This window comes from Pyxicephalus adspersus, chromosome 9, assembly GCF_032062135.1.
Source record: "Pyxicephalus adspersus chromosome 9, UCB_Pads_2.0, whole genome shotgun sequence".
Classification (NCBI taxonomy): Eukaryota; Metazoa; Chordata; class Amphibia; order Anura; family Pyxicephalidae; genus Pyxicephalus; species Pyxicephalus adspersus.
This window is the reverse complement of record NC_092866.1, coordinates 63,400,338-63,420,583: the sequence shown is the minus strand read 5'-3', so window position 1 is coordinate 63,420,583 and position 20,246 is coordinate 63,400,338. Positions and strand designations below refer to the sequence as shown.

General features: G+C 41.0%; 1 protein-coding gene across 1 annotated transcript in view; it reads right to left on the bottom strand.

Moving 5' to 3' along the window:
• The window catches only part of NAV2 (neuron navigator 2), a gene marked incomplete in the record, with an annotated part of 175,018 nt that overhangs the window by 54,866 nt on the left and 99,906 nt on the right, over positions 1-20,246 (bottom strand). Inside the window, 4 exon segments of the mRNA XM_072422311.1 lie at positions 9,802-10,185; positions 10,852-10,960; positions 12,315-12,427; positions 14,035-15,058. Of these exon segments, the coding sequence (XP_072278412.1) occupies positions 9,802-10,185; positions 10,852-10,960; positions 12,315-12,427; positions 14,035-15,058 (1,630 nt within the window).

Genomic DNA, 20,246 nt, shown 5'->3' with positions numbered 1-20,246 from the left:
TGTACTCTCAGAAGCTCGTAGGCACCTGGTGGAGTCAGCAAGTCCCAATGACAATGCAATCACTGCATGGAAATCGCTCTACGCCCACAGTATTATTAGCTAATGCCAACCTTCTACAGAAGAACATACATGTTGCAATACCTGGCAAGATCAATAAGGCAGCACAGTGGCTCAGAGGTTAGTCTTAGCGCACTATCTGCAGGTTCTCCACTTGTATGCGTGGGTCTCCTCTGGGTACGCCAGTTTCCTCCCACATTCCAAAAACATGCAGCTAGGTTAATTGTCTTCCCCCCAAAATTGCCCTTAGACTGTATTAATGACATATGACTATGGTAGGAACATTAGATTGTAAGCCCCTTTGAGGGACAACTAGTGGCATAATTATGAACTTTGTGCAGCGCTGTGTAATATGTCATCACTATCCTAATACTGAGTATTAATAATAATCAATAGATATTGTATACACCTTTACAATTACAAAAATGTGCTGATGTTGATTATTTGGGTTCATACACTTTAAAGTATTTGTGCATTAACATGCAAGCTCGTGTGCAAGTTTATTGCTGTGTTACCCAGGTACAGTTCCCCTCACATGTTGCAAAGAAGCCATACGCAACTACTTGCACCGGTATTGCCAAGGAGTGCTATGTACATATTTTACAGGCCAGTTTAGGTGTTAGATTGGGGAGTTAGTTCAGTAATTGGACCCTTTAAGAGGTCATGATTAAGGAACCAGTTTTGTTTTGTGTGTTGTATTATTAATAACATATAGACCGTTTCCTCCATGTTTGAAGTTGGCTAAGGATACACTCCAATCCTATTAGCTTTTAGAGAAAACCACAAATAGATACCAAACCCAATGAATCAGCAACATCAACAGTTTAACATAAATATGTATTTAAGATGGTAGACTGATCCCTCAGGCCCGACCCTCCGGGGAATAACAGGCCCAGCCTAAAAATGCCTCCACATTCCTGAAACACATGCAGACTTTGACCCAAATTATTCAAGTTTTCTAAAAGCTCATAGAAAGCCATCACATTCTGTCTGTCATTGGTGTTTGTTTGCTATGGGAAGGCAGGTGACGATTTCAGACACCTTAAGGAGTGAGGTCATCCCATGCTCAGCTGAACTGGGCAGAGGGTTTGCAGTGATGCAGAAAACTTCCCAAAAATGTGGCAAGTCCACTCCTACAGGACATGTTAGTACAGAGCGGCCAGAAGGGACCGGACAGAGATCGGAATCTGCTGACACATTCCAAGGTGACCTTTACATAATGACCCCCTCACCCTCCTTCAAAGCAGCAGGACAAAGCTGAATCCAAAAACAAAGTGTTGTTCAGAAATCCTCCTGTCCTTTCCACGCATTATTTTATATTATAAGGTTTATGAAGTTCATTCTGAGCTTCGGTACATAGAAAACCCCAAGGTATGCCAGGATGCATTCATTAAAAATCATGAATGTACAGCGCTACATAATATGTTGCCGCTATATAAATTCTGTTTAATAATAAAAAGGCGTGAATTTTTTATGCAGCTATTATAAGTATATGAGATGGTATCAACTGCTTACTATTAATAAACAGGTTTTATATAGCGCCAACATAATATGCAGAGCTGTACATTTAACAGGGGTTGCAAATGGCAGACAAATACAAAAGTGAACCAGGAGTAGGAGAGGACCCTGTCCAGAAGAGCTTACAATCTAAGAGGTGGGGGAAGTATCACACAAAAGGAGAGGGATATGGAATGGTGGGAAGTAGTGAGGAGTTTAGGAGACAGAAGAAGACGGGTAGGTGAGGTTGAAGCATTGTGTTTTAGGGGTTCTTTTAAATGAGCACAAAGTAGGAGCAAGCTGAATAGGATGATGAGACCATTCCAGAGAGTCGGGGCAGCTCTAGAAAAGTCTTGGAGCCGTGCGTGTAACAAGGTTATGAGTGAGGATGTCATTATTAGGTCATTGGAGGGAAAAACAGAAAGGGAGAGTGACAAGCAGCATAAAGAGTCAATTAGTTGTGCTGTTGTGTAAAGGAAGCAATGTGAAAAACATTGGTTTACTGCTTTCCTTTTATTATCCACAGGCTGGTCACATAGACTGGTATGGAGGGGTTATTTTGAAATTTGTATTACTTATTTAAAGGCAAAAAAAATAATATTTTTGAAATTGTAGCTTTCAATAAAATAATCTTTTTCAACCCCCGCCTTGGTTTTTATTTAAGCACTTCCTCTAATAAGGTGATAACCTCCTAATATTCCCTATTCTCTCTACTGTACCCATGTGAAGTCACCATGTTATACAAGCTATGGAGGGGAGACTAGAAAAGTGGGCATTTCATGGCACAATCCACTGTTGTCACCATCAGGAAACTCATCCTGGGAAATGCTCTTTACTGGAGGGGCACAAGGTGGCTGCAAAAGATCAGCAGCACTGAAATGCAACAAAAAAAGCAAAATAATAAAAATAAATGTAATAAAAAAGTAAAATTGTTTATGAGACACAAACTAACTATAATCCAGGTCAGGTTTACGTTTTGTTTTTGAGCGTTTTGTAGTTTTTTGCAGCATTGGCATTTTTACAGCCCACATTTTGGGTTTTAATCTCTATTTAATGCGCTTGTAAGGGCAACCAAACCAATATAAAAAGGCTAATAAAAGGGATAATCCACAAAGAACAGATGTTTCATTCTGGGCCGGTGATCGTCATTTCTCCCCCATTCTACATATCAAAGTCCCTTCTTGATTTTATAATAAGAGGGAGGGTCGGCCAGCACCTCTCAGAAATGGGATCCAGCCTGAGAGCCCCAATTATACGCGGAGATTACATTCTGCAATGTCTGGAGGTAGATCCAGTTACAGGGAACCTGAAGACGAGGTCCCTGCAGGGCAGGATGGAGGAATGGGAGGGCAGAATTCCCTCCGAGCAGATCCGAATGTGAGGATAATGTGTGCGCCGGCAGTGAAATGAGGGATCAGTGTGATCTATAAAATGTAATAGATGAAGGTTTCCCAGGGGTGTAAGCTAACGTTATGTCTAAATGAGACAAAAAAAAGCAGGGTAGAACCTTTCATCAAGTGAATATGTCTAAACGTGACAGGTAAATTGAGAAAACTGGCTTAAAGTGAAATTGAATTGTATTGCTGTGCTGCATATTATGAGTTATTGTTGTATCAGTTACCTGGAACTAATCTTAATGAGATTCTTACATTCTTGCTGTTCCATATTCCTATGACTAACATGGTGTAACGTCTAATACAGGGCAATTAGCATCTCCTATTAGGAACTATTTGTAATGTGGAAGCTGTGCCCAAAATGGCAAGGAAAGGGTAATGAATTGGTATTGTAAACAGGTTCCTTGCAGCTGATCTTTTCTCCAACAATGCTTTGCTTCTTCACATTACAGGTGCATCCTCGCCCCCTTGCAGATCCTTGCATTGCAGGTCCTCGGGTACAGCTTCCCCTCCAGCAAAGAGAACAATGAGCAGAAGAGTGGTGACAACACCAAATCTCACTCTAAATCTAGTGATGTCCAATGTCAGTGGCAGCAGTAACTAAAGCTCTGTGCACAGGTCATAATATTCTCGCCCACTGTGCTCATCCCAGGCGAAAAAGGTGTCATTAATCAATCCGCCATGGGGACTGATGAATGGCAGATCGTGAATGACTGCTGTATACTCCAATGGTGCAAAGCACAGCAGGGTGCTGCTCACTCCTCCTCCCCCTTCCCCTAACCATTGAACAGAACGACACCAGTATCTTTTCTAGAATAAGTTTTAAAACATTACTATGATCACATTCAGATGTATAAAAAATTGAAAGGTTCCCTTTAAATACAGCATGTAAATGGTCTTTTTAATAGTGAACCGATTTTCACCAAATATGTCTTACCTGCTGACAAAGCAACAGTTCTGCACCATCACTACTACCCCCTCCTGTCTAAGGGTATCAGCAAAATCTGCAGATGTCTCTAACTTCCCCCTCAATTAACATCAATGTGCCAAGACGTCCTGGCAGGCTTCTAAACTTTTGGTGCCCTGAGGACAGTCTGACTGCTCCCTCAAACGTCTGTAGACAGCGGCAGAGTATTGCAGGTGTCTCACCCAGGTGGAAATACATCCGCAACCTCCATCCCCCCTCAATTTACTCCAATAAAAACACAAACAGCATGTGCAGAGTGAAAGTCCAAAGTCTGGGTGTTTATTCCAAGAATGAATCTCAAATACCCAGCAAGTGCCAGAAGCATTAATTAACATTGCTTCAATACTTGCAAGTATTCAATGGATGATTTTCATGAGCATTATACTAATATGTATTGCATGCAGCAATACATAGATAATAACCTCATGCAAATATCTGCAACAAGCAGACCTATATAAGCTAATAGGGGTGTTTGGTAAGAATCAAAGGGGTTAATCTTGGTGCTTAATGCTAACAAAAAGCACAAAATATAACATTATCTACTTCTTAGTTTTAGTTTCCCCTTTTTTCAGGAAGATGAGGGTTTTAGTGCAAATCAAGGGACCCAAATAATTTTGTAGGGCAGCACACTGGCTCAAAGGTTGGCACCTATTAAATCCTCCTAGGCATGTGAAAACATCAGCACGCTTGTTTTGGGTGTGCCTTTTTGCACTTGCTTTTTTTACAACTACAGTGATACCCCCCCAAAAAAAAAAAAAGAATTGTGGCGCTTCTGGAAACTCACAACTATATAAAGATGTTGGCTCAATGGTTGACACTCCGGCCTTTGCAGCGCTGGGTCCCAGGCTGGAATCTCAGCCGGGACACTATCTGCATGGAGTTTGCGGGTGTCTGTGTGGGTTTCCTCCCACATCCCAAAAACTTACAGTTAGGTTAATTGGCTTCCCCCAAAAATTGCCCTTAGACAGTGATAATGACATATGACTAAGGTAGGGATATTAGATTGTGATATCCTTTGAGGGACAGCTAGTGACATGATTATGGACTTCGTACAGGGCTGCGGAATATGCAGGCGCTCTATAAATACTGTATAATAATAATAATAATAGGGCACTGGGGAAGCTTTGAATTGCTTGCTGAATGCTGCAAGTTTCTACAGATATTCACTAGACAAAAATAAAACCCTGCATATCAGGAACTGAAAATTTTAAAGCCTATATACATTTTTATTACATCACAAAGAATAATAATTATGTCCTAGATTGTAAGCTCTTTTGGGCAGGGTCCTCTCCTCTCCTCCTCTTGTGTCACTGTCTGTCATTTGGAACCCCTATATAATGTAAAACACTGCATAATATGTTGGCGCTATATAATTTCTGTTTATTAATAATAATAAAAATAATAATAATAAAATCTACAAATCTGTGTACAGAAAAGATGGGACTTACCTGGGGTTCCTGAGATTACCGACCACCTGCACTGTACAGTCCCTGCTGGCAGCAGTCACTGGTTCTCCCTGCAGGAGCCACCAGTGTCACCGGCTCTGCTGTAGATGGAGAGAGGATTGTGGGAGGAGATGAGGAAAAGTTGCGCTCCCGGAATGATCTCTATGGCAATGCCATGGATCTTCCCATCCTCAGCACCTTTCTCTAGGAAGGTCTGGCAGTGTTGCTAGCCTGGGGAGGGCGGTGAGGTCTCAGAGGATTGCGTTCCACCCAAAAGGGCGATGAGGCAAGTTTTTTTTTTTTTCTAAGCCAGTACAAACCAGCAGAAGATCCAGCGCAAATACTAGACAAGGTTCACTGAGGTTTACCTGTCTCAGATGCTGGGGAATCCCTTTGTACAAGGACATACTATCAAACGACGTGCAATTAAACATGTCTGTGCTTGGCTGTGCTTACAAAAGAAGGCACCACAGATCAACCAATCAGAATTCAGCTATGAATCGCGGCGCAAAGTAAAATCTGCACCACTGCCATTCTGCCTTATTGTTACTTAAAGATAAAAATCACACATGTATGTGGTTTTACCTAATGATTTGTACTTCTGACTATGCAATCCTCAGGTTTACACAACTCTACAAGACAGCGCTAGACATTGAATGCTGGTAAAGCCCAATTAGGTAACACAGGTTTTTTGATCCCTAAAGCTGTGACTTGGGGGTAAGTGAATAAAAAGCAGCAGGCTGAGGAGCTCATATCATGGTCACTCTTCTCTCTCTTTCTATCAGCATGCTTCTTGCTAGCACATGAGCATTGGAGCACAACTGACTGGTTGCTTGTCCCTCGTCCAGTCTAAGCTCTGTTCTACAGGAAATGCAAGAAGCTAAAGTTGCAAATTCAGGTACTTAAACTCCCTGTATTTAAAATATTTTCAGTTTTAGTTATTAAATGAATAGGTAAATTCAGTAGCTGCCTGGAGTTTAGCCTAAGGTACAGTAGCATGTCATGTCAATAGTAATGCAATGGCCTGGCCATCACATCACTAGTAGTTTAGCGACTTACCATGACATCACTAGAAGCCCAATGACATGCCATAACATCACTAGAAACCCAAGGACATGCCATGACATCACTAGAAGCCCAGTGACATGCCATGACATCACTAGAAGCCCAGTGACATGCTATGACATCACTAGAAGCCCAGTAACATGCCATGACATCACTAGAAGCCCAGTGACATGCCATGACATCAATAGAAACCCAAGGACATGTCATGACATCACTAAAAGCCCAATGACATGCTATGACATCACCAGAAGACCAGTAATATGCCATGACATCACTAGAAGCCCAGAGACATGCCATGACATCACAAGAAACCCAATGACTTGTTATGACATCACCAGAAGACCAGTAATATGCCATGACATCACTATAAGCCCAGTGACATGCCATGACATCATTAGAAACCCAATGACATGCTATGACATTATATGAAAACCAGTAACAAGCCATGGCATCACTACACACCCAATGGAACACTATGATATAACATATGTGTGACATCACTCACAGAGCAGAGAACCACTATGTGGTCACCAATGTAGTACTGACAGATGACTGAACAGAGAATTAGACATATGCATGAGAAAAAAAAGCAAAGTTTATACAATTAATATACATTAAGGCCAGAAGACATAAAAGTGCTGTGAATAGTGAAATCTAAAGAGCCACCCTGCCTGGGAGAAATGTCTTTAATTCCTTAATAATAGGTTTCCCAGAATAGAACACACGGATCTGATGTCACTAATAGGGCTATTGCAATATAGCTTTCTCTCTTCCGCTATACTCTGGGGGCAATTATCCATCACACAGATCTCTATCAGAGTCCCCAGGAAACATTTCCTATCACAGATATTTCCATCCCACAGAAGAATTGACGGGCTAAGCCCCATTATCAGACACCCAGCAGGAAAGCAGATTTCAATGTATCCCAACCCACTTGTATGGGTTTATAAAAAGGGGTCTGCTCTCCTTTATAATGCCAGAGAATAAAAAAGCTGCAGGGTTCCTGTGATAATACCTGGGTTTTATGGACAAAAGAATCTATATTTCAGTCTTTTTTTTAAAGAGATCGCCCAATTCATAGTATCGTATAAATCCTTCCATGCATACTTTATATTTATGTATATGCAATGGATAGGTCTTATATAGCAGATACACATAGTCCAATTCTTACTAACTAGTGCTACACAGCTTGTGTGTTTTACTAATCCTTTCCAACAATCTAAGGCTATGTACACATGTCGTTATGTACAAATCGCTGTCGTTAGAAAGGATCTTTCACGATCCTTTCCAACAACTAACGACTGCACGATGCATGAACGAGTGCTGTTCATATAGCACCGTTCTGCTCTATGGAGAAGGGAGGGGGAGAATGACAGAGCGGCACCCCTCTGTGCTCTCTCCCCCTTCACTTTCTTTACGATCGTTTGTCGTCCATCGTCTGTGGATCCGCCAGGACGGTCGTTCAGACGATGGAAGACGAGCGCTGTACACACACAAGATTCTCGTCTGATATTGGCTCTGAGACGATTATCAGACGACAACTATTGCACATGTGTACCCAGCCTTAGTCTATCAATCTGTAGATATTGGACACAAGTATATCTAAAAATTAAATAAATAAAGAGAGGAAAGAATTGACTCATAGGCTGATATAAACACATATATTATAAGTAGATAAAGAATTGACAATATACGGAATTATATACAGAAATAATTAATTTGTCCAAAACCGTCATGGGGTATAGACGCCTCAACTATCTATAACTATAAAAATCATCTAGATTATATTTGTAATTGAACGTCTCATAACACGACACGTTTCGCCTTTTTGGCTTCCTCAGGAGATGTATAGAAGACGTGGTTGCTATAAAGATGATTATGGATGGTTTCGTCATCAGCGAGGTACTATCATAATGCCAAGAAAATGATGTTCTGATTCAGGGATTCGCATTGGAACTTATATGTTATAGGATATAGTGTATTAGGCATAAAGGTAGAAAGGTTTCAACTGGGGGATCCCAGCTCCTTCTTGTGGTAGAATAAGGCCGGCTTTTGTTGTGCACACAGCAGTTCTGGAAAAGGATTTGGGCAGTTACATCTAGCTTACTGAACTTAGGATACTGGATTTTAGCATGAAACTTGTCACGTGAAGGGTATAGGGGCTGCTATTGCGGGGATATTTGCACTCACAATAAAATCATTGTCTTTGATAGTTGGTTGACATAGATTCTACCCAGGTCCCCCAGTTGAACCTATTTTAATCCCCCAGCAATACACATAAGCCTTTATACCCAAATTGTAATCATGTGACACATTGCTTCCTGACTGTCTGCCCTGCGCTGTGCAGGGATGTGGGAGTGATGTCCCCACCTGTATGCAGGTAATGGTCAATACTGATAGTAAGAAATAGATGGGAGTTCTGTATGAAAAATGACTGGTCCTTCTTTCGAACAAAGGATTTGCGAGGTCTGAACGGGTGATTTTTGTCTATATAACTGCTTTAATATCTGAATGTAAGATCTAAATGTTCACGGACTGATCTAAGGGTATGCATGCAGGATCTGTATGTATATTAACTGGTCTAAGGCTAAGTACACACGTTAGATTTTTGTCTTCGGAAAGGATCTTTCACGATCGATTACAATGACAAAAAAACGGTAAGATGCATGAACAAGCAATGTACATAGAGCACTGTTTTGCTCTATGGAGAGGAAAGAGGGCAGGGGGGAGAATGACGGAGCAACACCCCGCTGTGCTCTCTCCCCTTTACTTGCACTGTGGTCGTTTGGCTTTCATGGAATCCGCCAGGACGGATCCATGAATGACGTCGGACGGACACTGTACACATGTCAGATTCTCGCCCAATACTAGCCCTAAGGCGAGATATGGACGGGAATCATCTAACGTGTGTACGTAGCCTAAGGTCTGGATGGGGTCATCTGTATGTTAGGTATTTGCTTTGCTCAGGGTCCTTTGAAAAAGGCCCTAAAGAAGCTGTGAACAGAAAGGTTTGGAAACCATTGGAATTGTGTATTCATGGTGCCATCTGGTGGCAAAAGTTTTAAGCAACCTTTTCTTACAGACAGTATTCTCGTATACATGTCACCTGAAATAGTTGCACAAGACAGAATGCATTAGTAATATTATTCTCCTGCTCCGGGCATTATATATCTACAACATACACACGTAACATGCATGTGTTTACTAAATCAGCAAGCTGCACTTAATTCTAAAATCTTTAAAAGAAATGATGCAAAGAAGTTGACTGAAATAAAGGACGTGCTGTGCAGAAAAGCTGAATTTTGAAAACATTTTTTAAACAGATTGTCATCAATTTTTTCAGCAACTGTTTAAAAAGTAAAGAACTAAATCTTACCCGCTGGTGATCTCATCACTTCGTATATTCTTGCTGAGTACATCACCGTCGCTCATGTATCCCGTGGCATCGACATTGACGTTCTCCATGTCTAAATCATCCCCTTTATCGGAAAGTTCACCGTGGCCCAGGTTCCCTCTGGTAGCTAGCTGCCTCCTAAGAGGCACAGAGTACATGTAGCGGCTGGGCTCGCAGCTAATGAAGCGGCTGGCGCTGGCTCTTGGAGGGTACCCGTTGCCCATAGAGGGTGCGTCGCCTGCCTGCAGACGAGGGCTGGACTGTCCCAATCTCCATGTTAAAGGAGTCGGCCGAGAGGTCAGGCCAAGGATGCTGCGGCCTGCAATTTCAGTGGTCACGTTGCTGTCAAATGTGGTCTCCAACGTGCTGAAGGAAGCAGAAAATATCAATTATGACCAATCAAGCAAATCTACAAATTTAACATTTGAACTTGTCTTTGTATTATGCTGTTCTGGGATCGTCAAGGTTTAATAGATTTACTGGGTTATTATTGCTTTTTTCTCTGTGTTTCCTAGACCTGTCCTAGCAGCACTGTATTTTTTTACAGGTCACTGCACATGTGTACAAAGTGTCAGCAATGTGTGTTCACCCCAAAGTCTAATTAGTGCACTAAGGTGCAGTGTAGAGCACTTTTAAAAATCCTTCTAGTTGCATTGTTCCTGCAGTTCTTCAAAAACACACAATACATAATAGACAACAGTAACATGACAGGGCGGCTAACCCCTCCTCAGCTATACTAATCCAGGTGAAGGATGACCCCCAGCATCTGATTGGTTGTTCAGTGATCCAGTATCCAGACATCAGCATGTACAATGAAGAGGTAACAGGAGTCAGATGGTACCTGTGAGTGATCTGAGTTCCCCTGAGGCTATTGTAACATCACAAGGGCCAGACATGATATTCAGTAAATGAAATGTTACAGGAGACGGTCAGGGACTGCACATGTACTACAAGAGAAAGTCAGGAACCGCACATGTCAGGAGAAAGTCAGGAACCGCACACAATGAAGAGGTAACAGGAGTCAGATGGTACCTGTGAGTGATCTGAGTTCCCCTGAGGCTGGACATCGTCTCCTCCAAGTTCTGTCGAAGGTCAGCAATGTTTTTCACAGTTCTTAATCTCCGAGTTTCAGGATCCTCCCCTGAAAGCATAATGGAGGGAACAGGTTCATTACCATGATACAAGGAATTGGGGGACATGGGAAATGTATTTATATATTGTAACATCACAAGGGCCAGACATGATATTCAGTAAATGAAATGTTACAGGAGACGGTCAGGGACTGCACATGTACTACAAGAGAAAGTCAGAAACCGCACATGTACTACGGGAGATACAGGAGACGGTCAGGGACCGCACATGTACTACAGGAGACGGTCAGGGACCGCACATGTACTACAGGAGACGGTCAGGGACCGCACATGTACTAGTGGAGAAGGTTAGGGAATGCACATGTACTAGTGGAGAAGGTTAGGGAATGCACATGTACTAGAGGAGACAGTCAGGGACTGGATACATCCTGCAAGAGATGGTCTGAGAATGCATAAACCAATGGGAGATGGTCAGGGACCTGCAGGCACACCACAGGAGATGGTCAGAAACTTTGGACTTGCTTCAGAAAAAAAATGGTCACAGACTGAAGTAATGTTATTAAAAAAATGTAAGGATCATCGCTATTATCACAATCACACAAGATCTGTAGCTTTTTAAGGGTTAATTTGTGTTTAGCAGCAAAAAAATACTTTTAATAAATGTCTGGGTCTCTATGGTCCTCTAATATCTGCATACTTACATTAACACAACACATTGCAGTGCTATTTAGAATGTATCCCCAATACACACATACAATAGGTGCCAACTCATCTCATTTTTATACATGAGTGTGTAGGGGCCCTAAAAGTGTTTTTACAAAACCTTCTTGAATATCATTATGAATACTAGAAGGGATCAAAGCCTGTAGATCCCCCCAAGTAAAATATTAGAAGCTGGTTACTTAACTCAATATAACTCCTTCAAATTATACTTTTAGTCGGACTCTTTATTTTGTCTGACCCACCACTGATGTACCCGGTGTCAGAGTTTAGAAAAGCAGTGACAATACCACCTATGTCATGTGACTGGGTTCGGGCCTAGAGACGGGCGAGATACCAGAAGTGCAGCCTGTTGGCACCACAAATTCGCTTGTGTTTGTAATTGTATCTGCACTAAAGCTACTCACACACAGATGATAGGACCGCAATAAATTGATCATTTTTTACAGTTATAATATTTTCCATCTACTTATTTCTTTATTTTAGCCATATTGCTGATTAAGTCTGCTTGGTGCCAAAAGACAATTTGTAATAGACACTGGAAGGAAAAAGCATTTGTGGCTGTCTATACCAACCAGATTCTGCCATTTATGTCTCTGTATAGAGGAGTGAGGGGTCCCCATATGCAGAAGGTACAGCATTTCTTGTTGATACAATACAATGACCGTCATTCATTAGACTCACCAGACAGATCCTCCAGACAGGTCGTTCCCGATTTATTGTACAGTGTTGGTTCCATTTGTAATCCGCCCGTACTGGTCTCCACCGAAACATTCCCTTCACTGTCTGCCTGCGACCTACACAAAGCAGACACAATAAATAAACTCACAGCAGATTCATCTTACATAATTCATTACATTTATCTTTACGCTGTCAGTTCTACTCATGAGGGCCATGCCAGATGCATGACGAGTGCTGCTCATGCCAACGCTGCCAGCTGCCAATGTGCAATGGGCTTAGAGCAAGCAGAGGTGAAAAGAAAAATGGAAGGTGGATGCAAACTACATTACTACTACTTGTTATTTAATAAAATGGCAGAATATCCATCGTATTTTACTGCTGTGTGTGTGGTCTCTGGCACATGCCATACCAGCTGGTCCGGGTTCTAATTCAAGCTAGCCATACACCAGTCTAAGATTTAACATGTCTAAGATTAAAAATCAATACGGGAATTTTTTTTTCTTAGCCAACTAGTTGACAGTTATATTGAAATCCAAACTACTTTTAGTGTTACGATTGATATTTTGATTGGATATAAAGGTAAAATCAATTGTGATATCAGTTACTGAACAAGTGGATGGTGCATTGAATATTTTTAACTAATTGCAAGGAATAATCTTAATCAAATATAATACTGATCATGGATCAAAAATAACATGAAACTCACATAGTATAATTTCTAGTATTATGCCTTTTTAAATGTCACTGTAGAATTTTACATTTACTTGTTCGATAATTCATTAAAAAATTGCTTTTAAAAAATTTGCAATTTTTGTTCAGCTTTCCGGGGATATCCTATAATGAAATTCCTAAAATTATGATGTGCAGTGGTCACCGGAGGGCGCTCTGGCTCAGTTTAAGTGATGTGTGTTGATATTAGGAGTAGTCCTATTTACACAGGTTGTTCAGATTTCTGGTCTGTGGCAGAAGATTAAACAATGTATTTCCTACCAAGCAGACCCTTTTTCTCCAGGAACTTTCCCCCACCCTTTAACTATCACCTCCCCAATGCCCTGCAGGTCATTCCAGACAGACATCCGGGTGCAGCATTCCTAGGACTGGTTAATGAAGAAGCCCTGTAGCATATTAGAAAATGTGCATAAAGAAGAAGCAAGTTCATCAAGATTTAAATTCTTACTACTGTATACAATAAATATTTTATATTCAAGTAGATCCAATATTTCTATTTTAGTTTTAAATAGGGAAGGGTCAGTGAATATTCCCACCAGGGATACCAAGAAATGTAAAACCCTGAAAGGAGTTCTAACTTGTCCACACTCTACCCAAAATGATAAAAAAAAACACAATAAATAAGCTAAAAACTTTTTGTGATCCCTGCAGCTACTGTGGAGTAATTCATCCTTAAAGTTTATAGCAGAGGCACTTTCACTTTGATTCTGGCAGCTTCACTTTCATCCAGCAGCCTGCCCAGCCTTAAAAAAACAAATCAGGTGCATAGAAAGAGGGGATAGAACAAAGTGCTAAGAATCAACTTGAGGAACTTCACTGCTTCACTTTTGAGGACAATTTTCTCTACAGTACCTGCAGCTACAGAGGTCATTGGAGATTTGTTTTGAATCCTATTAACTGCTTGTTGACATTATGCCAATTTATTAATATCCATAGGCTGGGGCAGTTCTGCCTAATGGCAGGGCTTGAGCACAACATTGCTTAAGTATGTTACCTGTACATGAAAGGCGCCACGGTGGCCGTGTTTGGGTGATTATACTGTTGCTGAGGTTGAGGTAGCTGGACACTGACTGTGTTACTTCCTGTGGTCTGTGTATTCCCGCTAGGCCCATGAACAGTTTGGGCTCCACCTGTTGTGGATGCCCCTTTGCCCTCAGAGGAAGCCAAACTTGACGTAGAGCTTGAATTCCTATTGTCAAGCTTCTGAAGAGACATCCCAGAACTGGTCTTCCCACTCCGGCTCCTGTCCCCATCCTTGGCAGAGATTGGGGCACTTGAGGACTTTCCTGGGGTGGCAGTTTTAATCCCTGGTTTTGGTATTCCACTATGAGCAGCAGCAGAGCCCTCCTTTTTGCCCCCTTTGGGGATGAAGCTGGCGATCTTTGAGGATTTTTTTGGCATGTCGGCGGAAGCATGGACAGACTCCTCTTTAATTTCTTCTTTGACCTCCGGCTTTTCCGTAACGGATATCCTCTTCGATACCTCTTTATTCTTATCTTTTTCTTTCTGTTTGTCCTTTTCTTTCTCACTGCCCTTTGGAGAACTTTTCTTGTTTGTCAAGGCCCGGCCAAGCGTCCTTTGAGCGATGCCCTTGAGCGCTATCTTGGGACTGCTTGCGGATGGGCTTGTGCTGTTGGTGTTTCTTACCGTGCTCTCCATTTCCTCTGCCTCCTCAAAGCTTGGGAGGGTGTCGAGTCTCTCACAGCTGGTATCCCGAGAGCCCTCTAGGCTGGTTTTAGAACCCCCCTTGCTATTAAACAGTTTTAACTTCTCCAGCATAGATTTCTGATTGTTAGGAGAAGGTTTGGGGGGTTCTTGAGGTTGTTTAGGGCTGTCCGGCACGGGCTGCTTGACAGACAAAATGGAAGACGTGTTGGTGTGCTTTGCACTAAGGGATTTGCTCCTCCAAGGTTTATTTGCAGAATTAGGCTGGGGTATGGCTGAGTTGTTACTGGAAAGCGTTGAGAATCCATTCTCATTCATTCCTGTCTGCTGCGAAACAGCAATCTCTGTCGCCTCTGCAAGATAGAAGAAAACATTATTGAACATTGATTTAGGAAAACCTGTCATTCACAAGCCTGCTGTTAATTTGGTACAGAAAAGTACCGAGTAAATGTATAAGTTTATCTAAGTATCCCAGACCAGGAAGTGACCAGCAGATGGGATTCCAGAACAGAACTGCTGCTGGCTGCAGGGCAACCAACTGAGGCGAAACGTGTCGGGTTATGAGACGTCTGTTTATAGAAAAGTTGCTTGTATAGTAGTTGAGTCCACATCCCATGTCCTAACTAATGGGTCTTGGACAAAGTAAACTGCTATTGTAAACTAATGTTGTTCTCACTGTAATACAGAAATGTTATGCTAAAGAATCCCCTTTTTCCTCTTTGCTTGTGTATTGTCACCAAGTAAATCTAGGCAATATCGAAAAGGACATTAGCTTTATTTTGGAACAAAGGGATATGAAACGGAGCATTGTGCATACATTTTCAGCTTAGAAAATAAAAAAAGGTATCACAGCAGCTAGTACAGCGTCTATGTATCTGACTTCTATGGGTAACACTTTTTTCTTGTTTTATATCCAAGCTCTAAGTGGACTATAAATTGAAGGAATTATCTGAACACTGCTTGCTGTCCCCTCCAAGTATTATTTGGAAACCATGTCATTGAAAATCATTTCATTTGTACTTGACCAACATCAAAATTTGAGCAAAAATTGGGAAAGAAATGCAAAGATTCAATGTAATAAAACTTTTTAGAGAGAGCACAGAACATTTAGGAAGAGCGAACATTCTAATATCCTTAATATCATTGTACACATACAGTGTTCTCCCCAGCCCCTTCTGGCCAGGCGCACCACCCAGCACTTTTTAGTAACCACCCGGCTGTTTTTGGGTGGTAATTATAGTGCATGGTCACAATACAGGGGCTGCCACCCACCTACAAATTCTTTCCACCTGGCTTGAACACCGACATAATAGTATGGGGTGAGAGCCACCTTTGGATTGTGGTTAAATAAGTAAAACACACATACATGCATGGTCCATGGAGGGGATGTGAACTCAGCACTGCAATACCAAACTGATATCACCAATCCAATTGGGTCCCCATAAACAAACTATACCTCATTCATTCAGAGAACCCCAAAAACCAACTTGGAATTCAGCTGTAGACCCAATGAATATTAACCCGTAAATTTGGCCGTACCTGTTCTGACCGTTAACATGCGAGTGATCAAATGAACTCCCTAGGAAATGAGTAACTGCCTGTACAGCAGAGATCAGTTACTAAACATTAATGAAAAGGTGACCACATCAGTCTGAGAGGAAGACACAGGTCAGAACTGCCTCATGACATGAAAGTCATCTACAGGTAAATTAGTAACTATTTCCCATATACCCTGAAAGTTGCAGGGATGCCGAGACCCTCCGGCTGTTACAGAGTCCAGGAAATCACCAGTCTATGGACTGACTTGTTAATGGTTCCCCCCATACTAATTATTGAGATTCGGGATTAAGATTTTAAAATAAAAGCAGAATTTTTCCGGTAGGTGTCTCATAGAGGCCAAGTGTATCCTCCCTTTTTCCTATTAAGAACAGCTTGTCTATAATCATCATTATGTGAATGTACCCAAAAGTTTAGGCTAAGAACTATTATTCTTAGAAACCTCCTGGGACTGCAACAAATTATATAAAAAGCAGTTTTACATAGCAGTTTAATCTCACATCTATAAATAAGGGGCATCATGGGCATTACCCATAAACATTGAGTTTTATTGAGTTTATATATTATTGTATGCTTCTAGCTCAGTATTAAATATAAATTTAAAGGCTGTGACTTCTATTTCTATCAATCTTTTATATCTAAGTATAGAAGTCATAGCCTTCTAATTATTAATACTGAGCTACAAGCATACAATATTATTTGTTTTCAAAAATGTGTTTTCACTATTAATATTATTATTATTATTAATAATAATAATAATAATAATAATCAACAGGCTTTATATAGCACCAACATATTACGCAGCGCTTTACATTAAATTGCAAATGACAGAGAGATACAGGGAGTGACACAGGAGGAGGAGAGGACCCTGACCTAAAGAGCTTACAATCTAGGAGGTGGGGGAAGTATCGGGGATATGGAATGGTGGGTGAGTAGTGACGGCTTAGGAGACAGAATAAGACAGATTGAGCAGAAAGTAGGACAGACAAATGAGCAGAAAGTAGGAGCAAGCTGAATAGGACGAGGAAGACCATTCCAGAGAGTCTTGGAGCTGTGCGTGTGACGAGGTTATGAGTGAGGAACTCATTAGTAGGTCATTGGAGGAGCGAAGAGATCTCCAAGCTTACAATAATAAATGAGTGATTTGTTTTCACAAATTCTATATCTATATGACTTCTATATTTAGATCTTCTATACCACCACTTTTGGATTTCCTGAAATACCTACGAGATGCCATCATTCTTTCATAACAGGTGAATTACCTGAGGTGTCATAATAAACGAATAAAACTCTCTCCAGCACTTCACATTCACATGTATCCCGTTTCCTGGAAAATTCTTCCCGGAAACCTAACCCATACAGAAAGACGAAGGTTCTGTGACCGTTGGGTAACTGAACCTCACTTATAATGTCTAAATGAAGTGACAACGACAACGTTTTATCATTTTTCGACTCGAACAGAACAGGGAATACGGTGATAATGACTTTGTAAGTGACTGCACACCAAAGCATTGTGCAACATTTTACTACAAGCAAAGGGATTGCCTATAACTCATGCAATTCCATATAACAAGGATTTATAATAAATTGGTCACATCTGCTTTTTCATCATTTCTTCCTGACTGTGACATTCATAAGGTTTGAAACAGATCCAGGAAAAAAGAAATTACTGCAAATGGAAATCACCTTTACCTACAATAACAGAACAATGGCATAAGAGGGGAACCTAAATCCCCCAAATGCTTCTCAATGAAATGCAGGCTTCTGTGCGGAGGATCAGGGGAGGAAAATGAGAGATGAAAGGATGGGGGCCACTCTGTGGATTTCTTTATGAAACTTTTATCTTCTATCAGCTGCTTAATATCTTCTAAGTGCACTTGGCCAGGAACCAGCTACAGACTTTCAGTAAAAGGGCAACAGATAAAACCACAGCTGAAATATACATATGGGGTGTGGTTCACCTGACACTCTGTATACTTCACTCCGGCACCACCATTACAAGCCAGACATCAATTTTTAACTGATGTGTGCCGATTCGGTTGTAAAGTAATACATAAGTACAAAATGGTGCTTAGTTATGATTGTCTGGAGTAATTCAAGCCTGTGGAATTACCTTATTAGAGTATATTTTTATTATGAGCAAGCAGAGTTATTTGGATTATTTCTAACGCTTGGCTTCCGATCAGCTGTGATTTATGTGTTACTTTCAGATGTGTACAGTTATCCAGTGTGAAGTATTGCCTCGGTTATAAAGACCAGTCATTGCTGTTCTCTATCTTTGTGCAAGATGACTGGTCTTGTCTCCGCCCCCTTCTGTAGTGTTCTGCAGGCAGCCTGTATTGGGTGCAGCTACTGGGTCCCAATGTCTCTGATAAGGAATGAATGTCCTATGTCTTCCATATACTCTTGTTATATTTTATATAGTTTCAGTAACATTTTACAAGTTTGCATGAACACATTCCTGACGTGTTACAATATACAGTCCACCAATCATCATTAGAAAGCCGTCATTGGGCTCCAATCAGAGACTGTGCCTAGGCTGGAATAAGTCTGCTGCAGGAAGGAATAAACATTTCCTCATTCTCCTCATTCATTGACTTATGACAATGTTGCAACATGAGAGGATGCAGAAGGAACTGATCTGTGTCAGACATTAAAAAAAACACAACCAAAGCTGCATAGGCAGAAGGTTATTGCGTATGCTTCATCCTCATGCCTCTAGGTAATCTAAGGTAATAGATTGAGACCATGGAAGATAACTAAATGAAGACAGTGCAGTTCTTCCAGCTGCTATAGTCAGGGGGGAGTGATGTGTAATGTGATGAGAAAATAAACACCTGGAAGTGCTACATGGAATGCTGCACATAGCATGGATAAAGAATCCCAGTGGCTCCTCTGGGCAGGGTTCTCTCCTCCTCCTGTGGCATTGTTTGTATACGTCTGTCATTTGCACTATTTAATGTACATTTTGTATTATAAATAAAGCTTGATCATTTTTAAAAAAGTTGCTCACTAATTTAAAGTACAGCGCTGCATAATATGTTGACGCTATATAAATCCTGTTTAGTTATTAACATTTTTTTATTATTATTATTATTATTAATATTATTATATAAAACATTCATATCATAAAACTGAATCAGAGTTTTGTAGGTGCTTCCTAAAACGGCTACAACCAAGACAAATACAACTTCCTAATATAATAACAAAGTGTCAAAAGCTGAGCGCTAACTGTTACAATAACAAACACATTGACAGTGCGCATTAGATACACAGCGCTGTCAGGAGTTATGTACAATTTCTTGTGTTTCATGTAGCGGAGAGGAGGGGGATCGGGGAGCAGCGTTTGTAGCCACAGCTGGAGTGAATTTAGTTTTGTATGGATCCTATAAACGGCCCATATCCTCTCCTTTCAGTCCGGATTACAGCTGGTACCCAGCAGCTACTGTGTGCCTGGCTCTAGTGCACCAATATTCCGGATGGCTCCTTCCCTACTATGAAGGTTGGGTTTAGGAACTGCTGACATTTTTCTGTCTATTGTAAACCCTTTCTTTATATTACAATCATTTGGGATTGAAGTTTTTTGATATTCTTTGGGATTTTATATTCTGATCCCAGAAGCAATGTGCAAAGAAAAAGAGCAACTGGTGCTGATTATTGGAAAGCCATTCAGAAATCTTTACCAAGCCGACCAATCACTTAGCTGGCTGCTAATTTGTAAGTGACCAATGAGAAGAGAATATTGTTTGTATCATGTTTGTTTGTATCATGCCACGGAGGAGCTGCTGAACGATTGTTACTAAATGATGTGCATAGAGCCACAAGGTAACATTTATCAATAAACCCAAGAGCATCAATGTAATGTATTGCAGCTTACCAGTCCTTACATGTGCTGGTTACATTAGTTTTCTATTTTCAGGATCCGGTAACTTTTTCACTTTGCAATATTTCCAGTAACACATTTCCATCCTATAGTGGCAACAT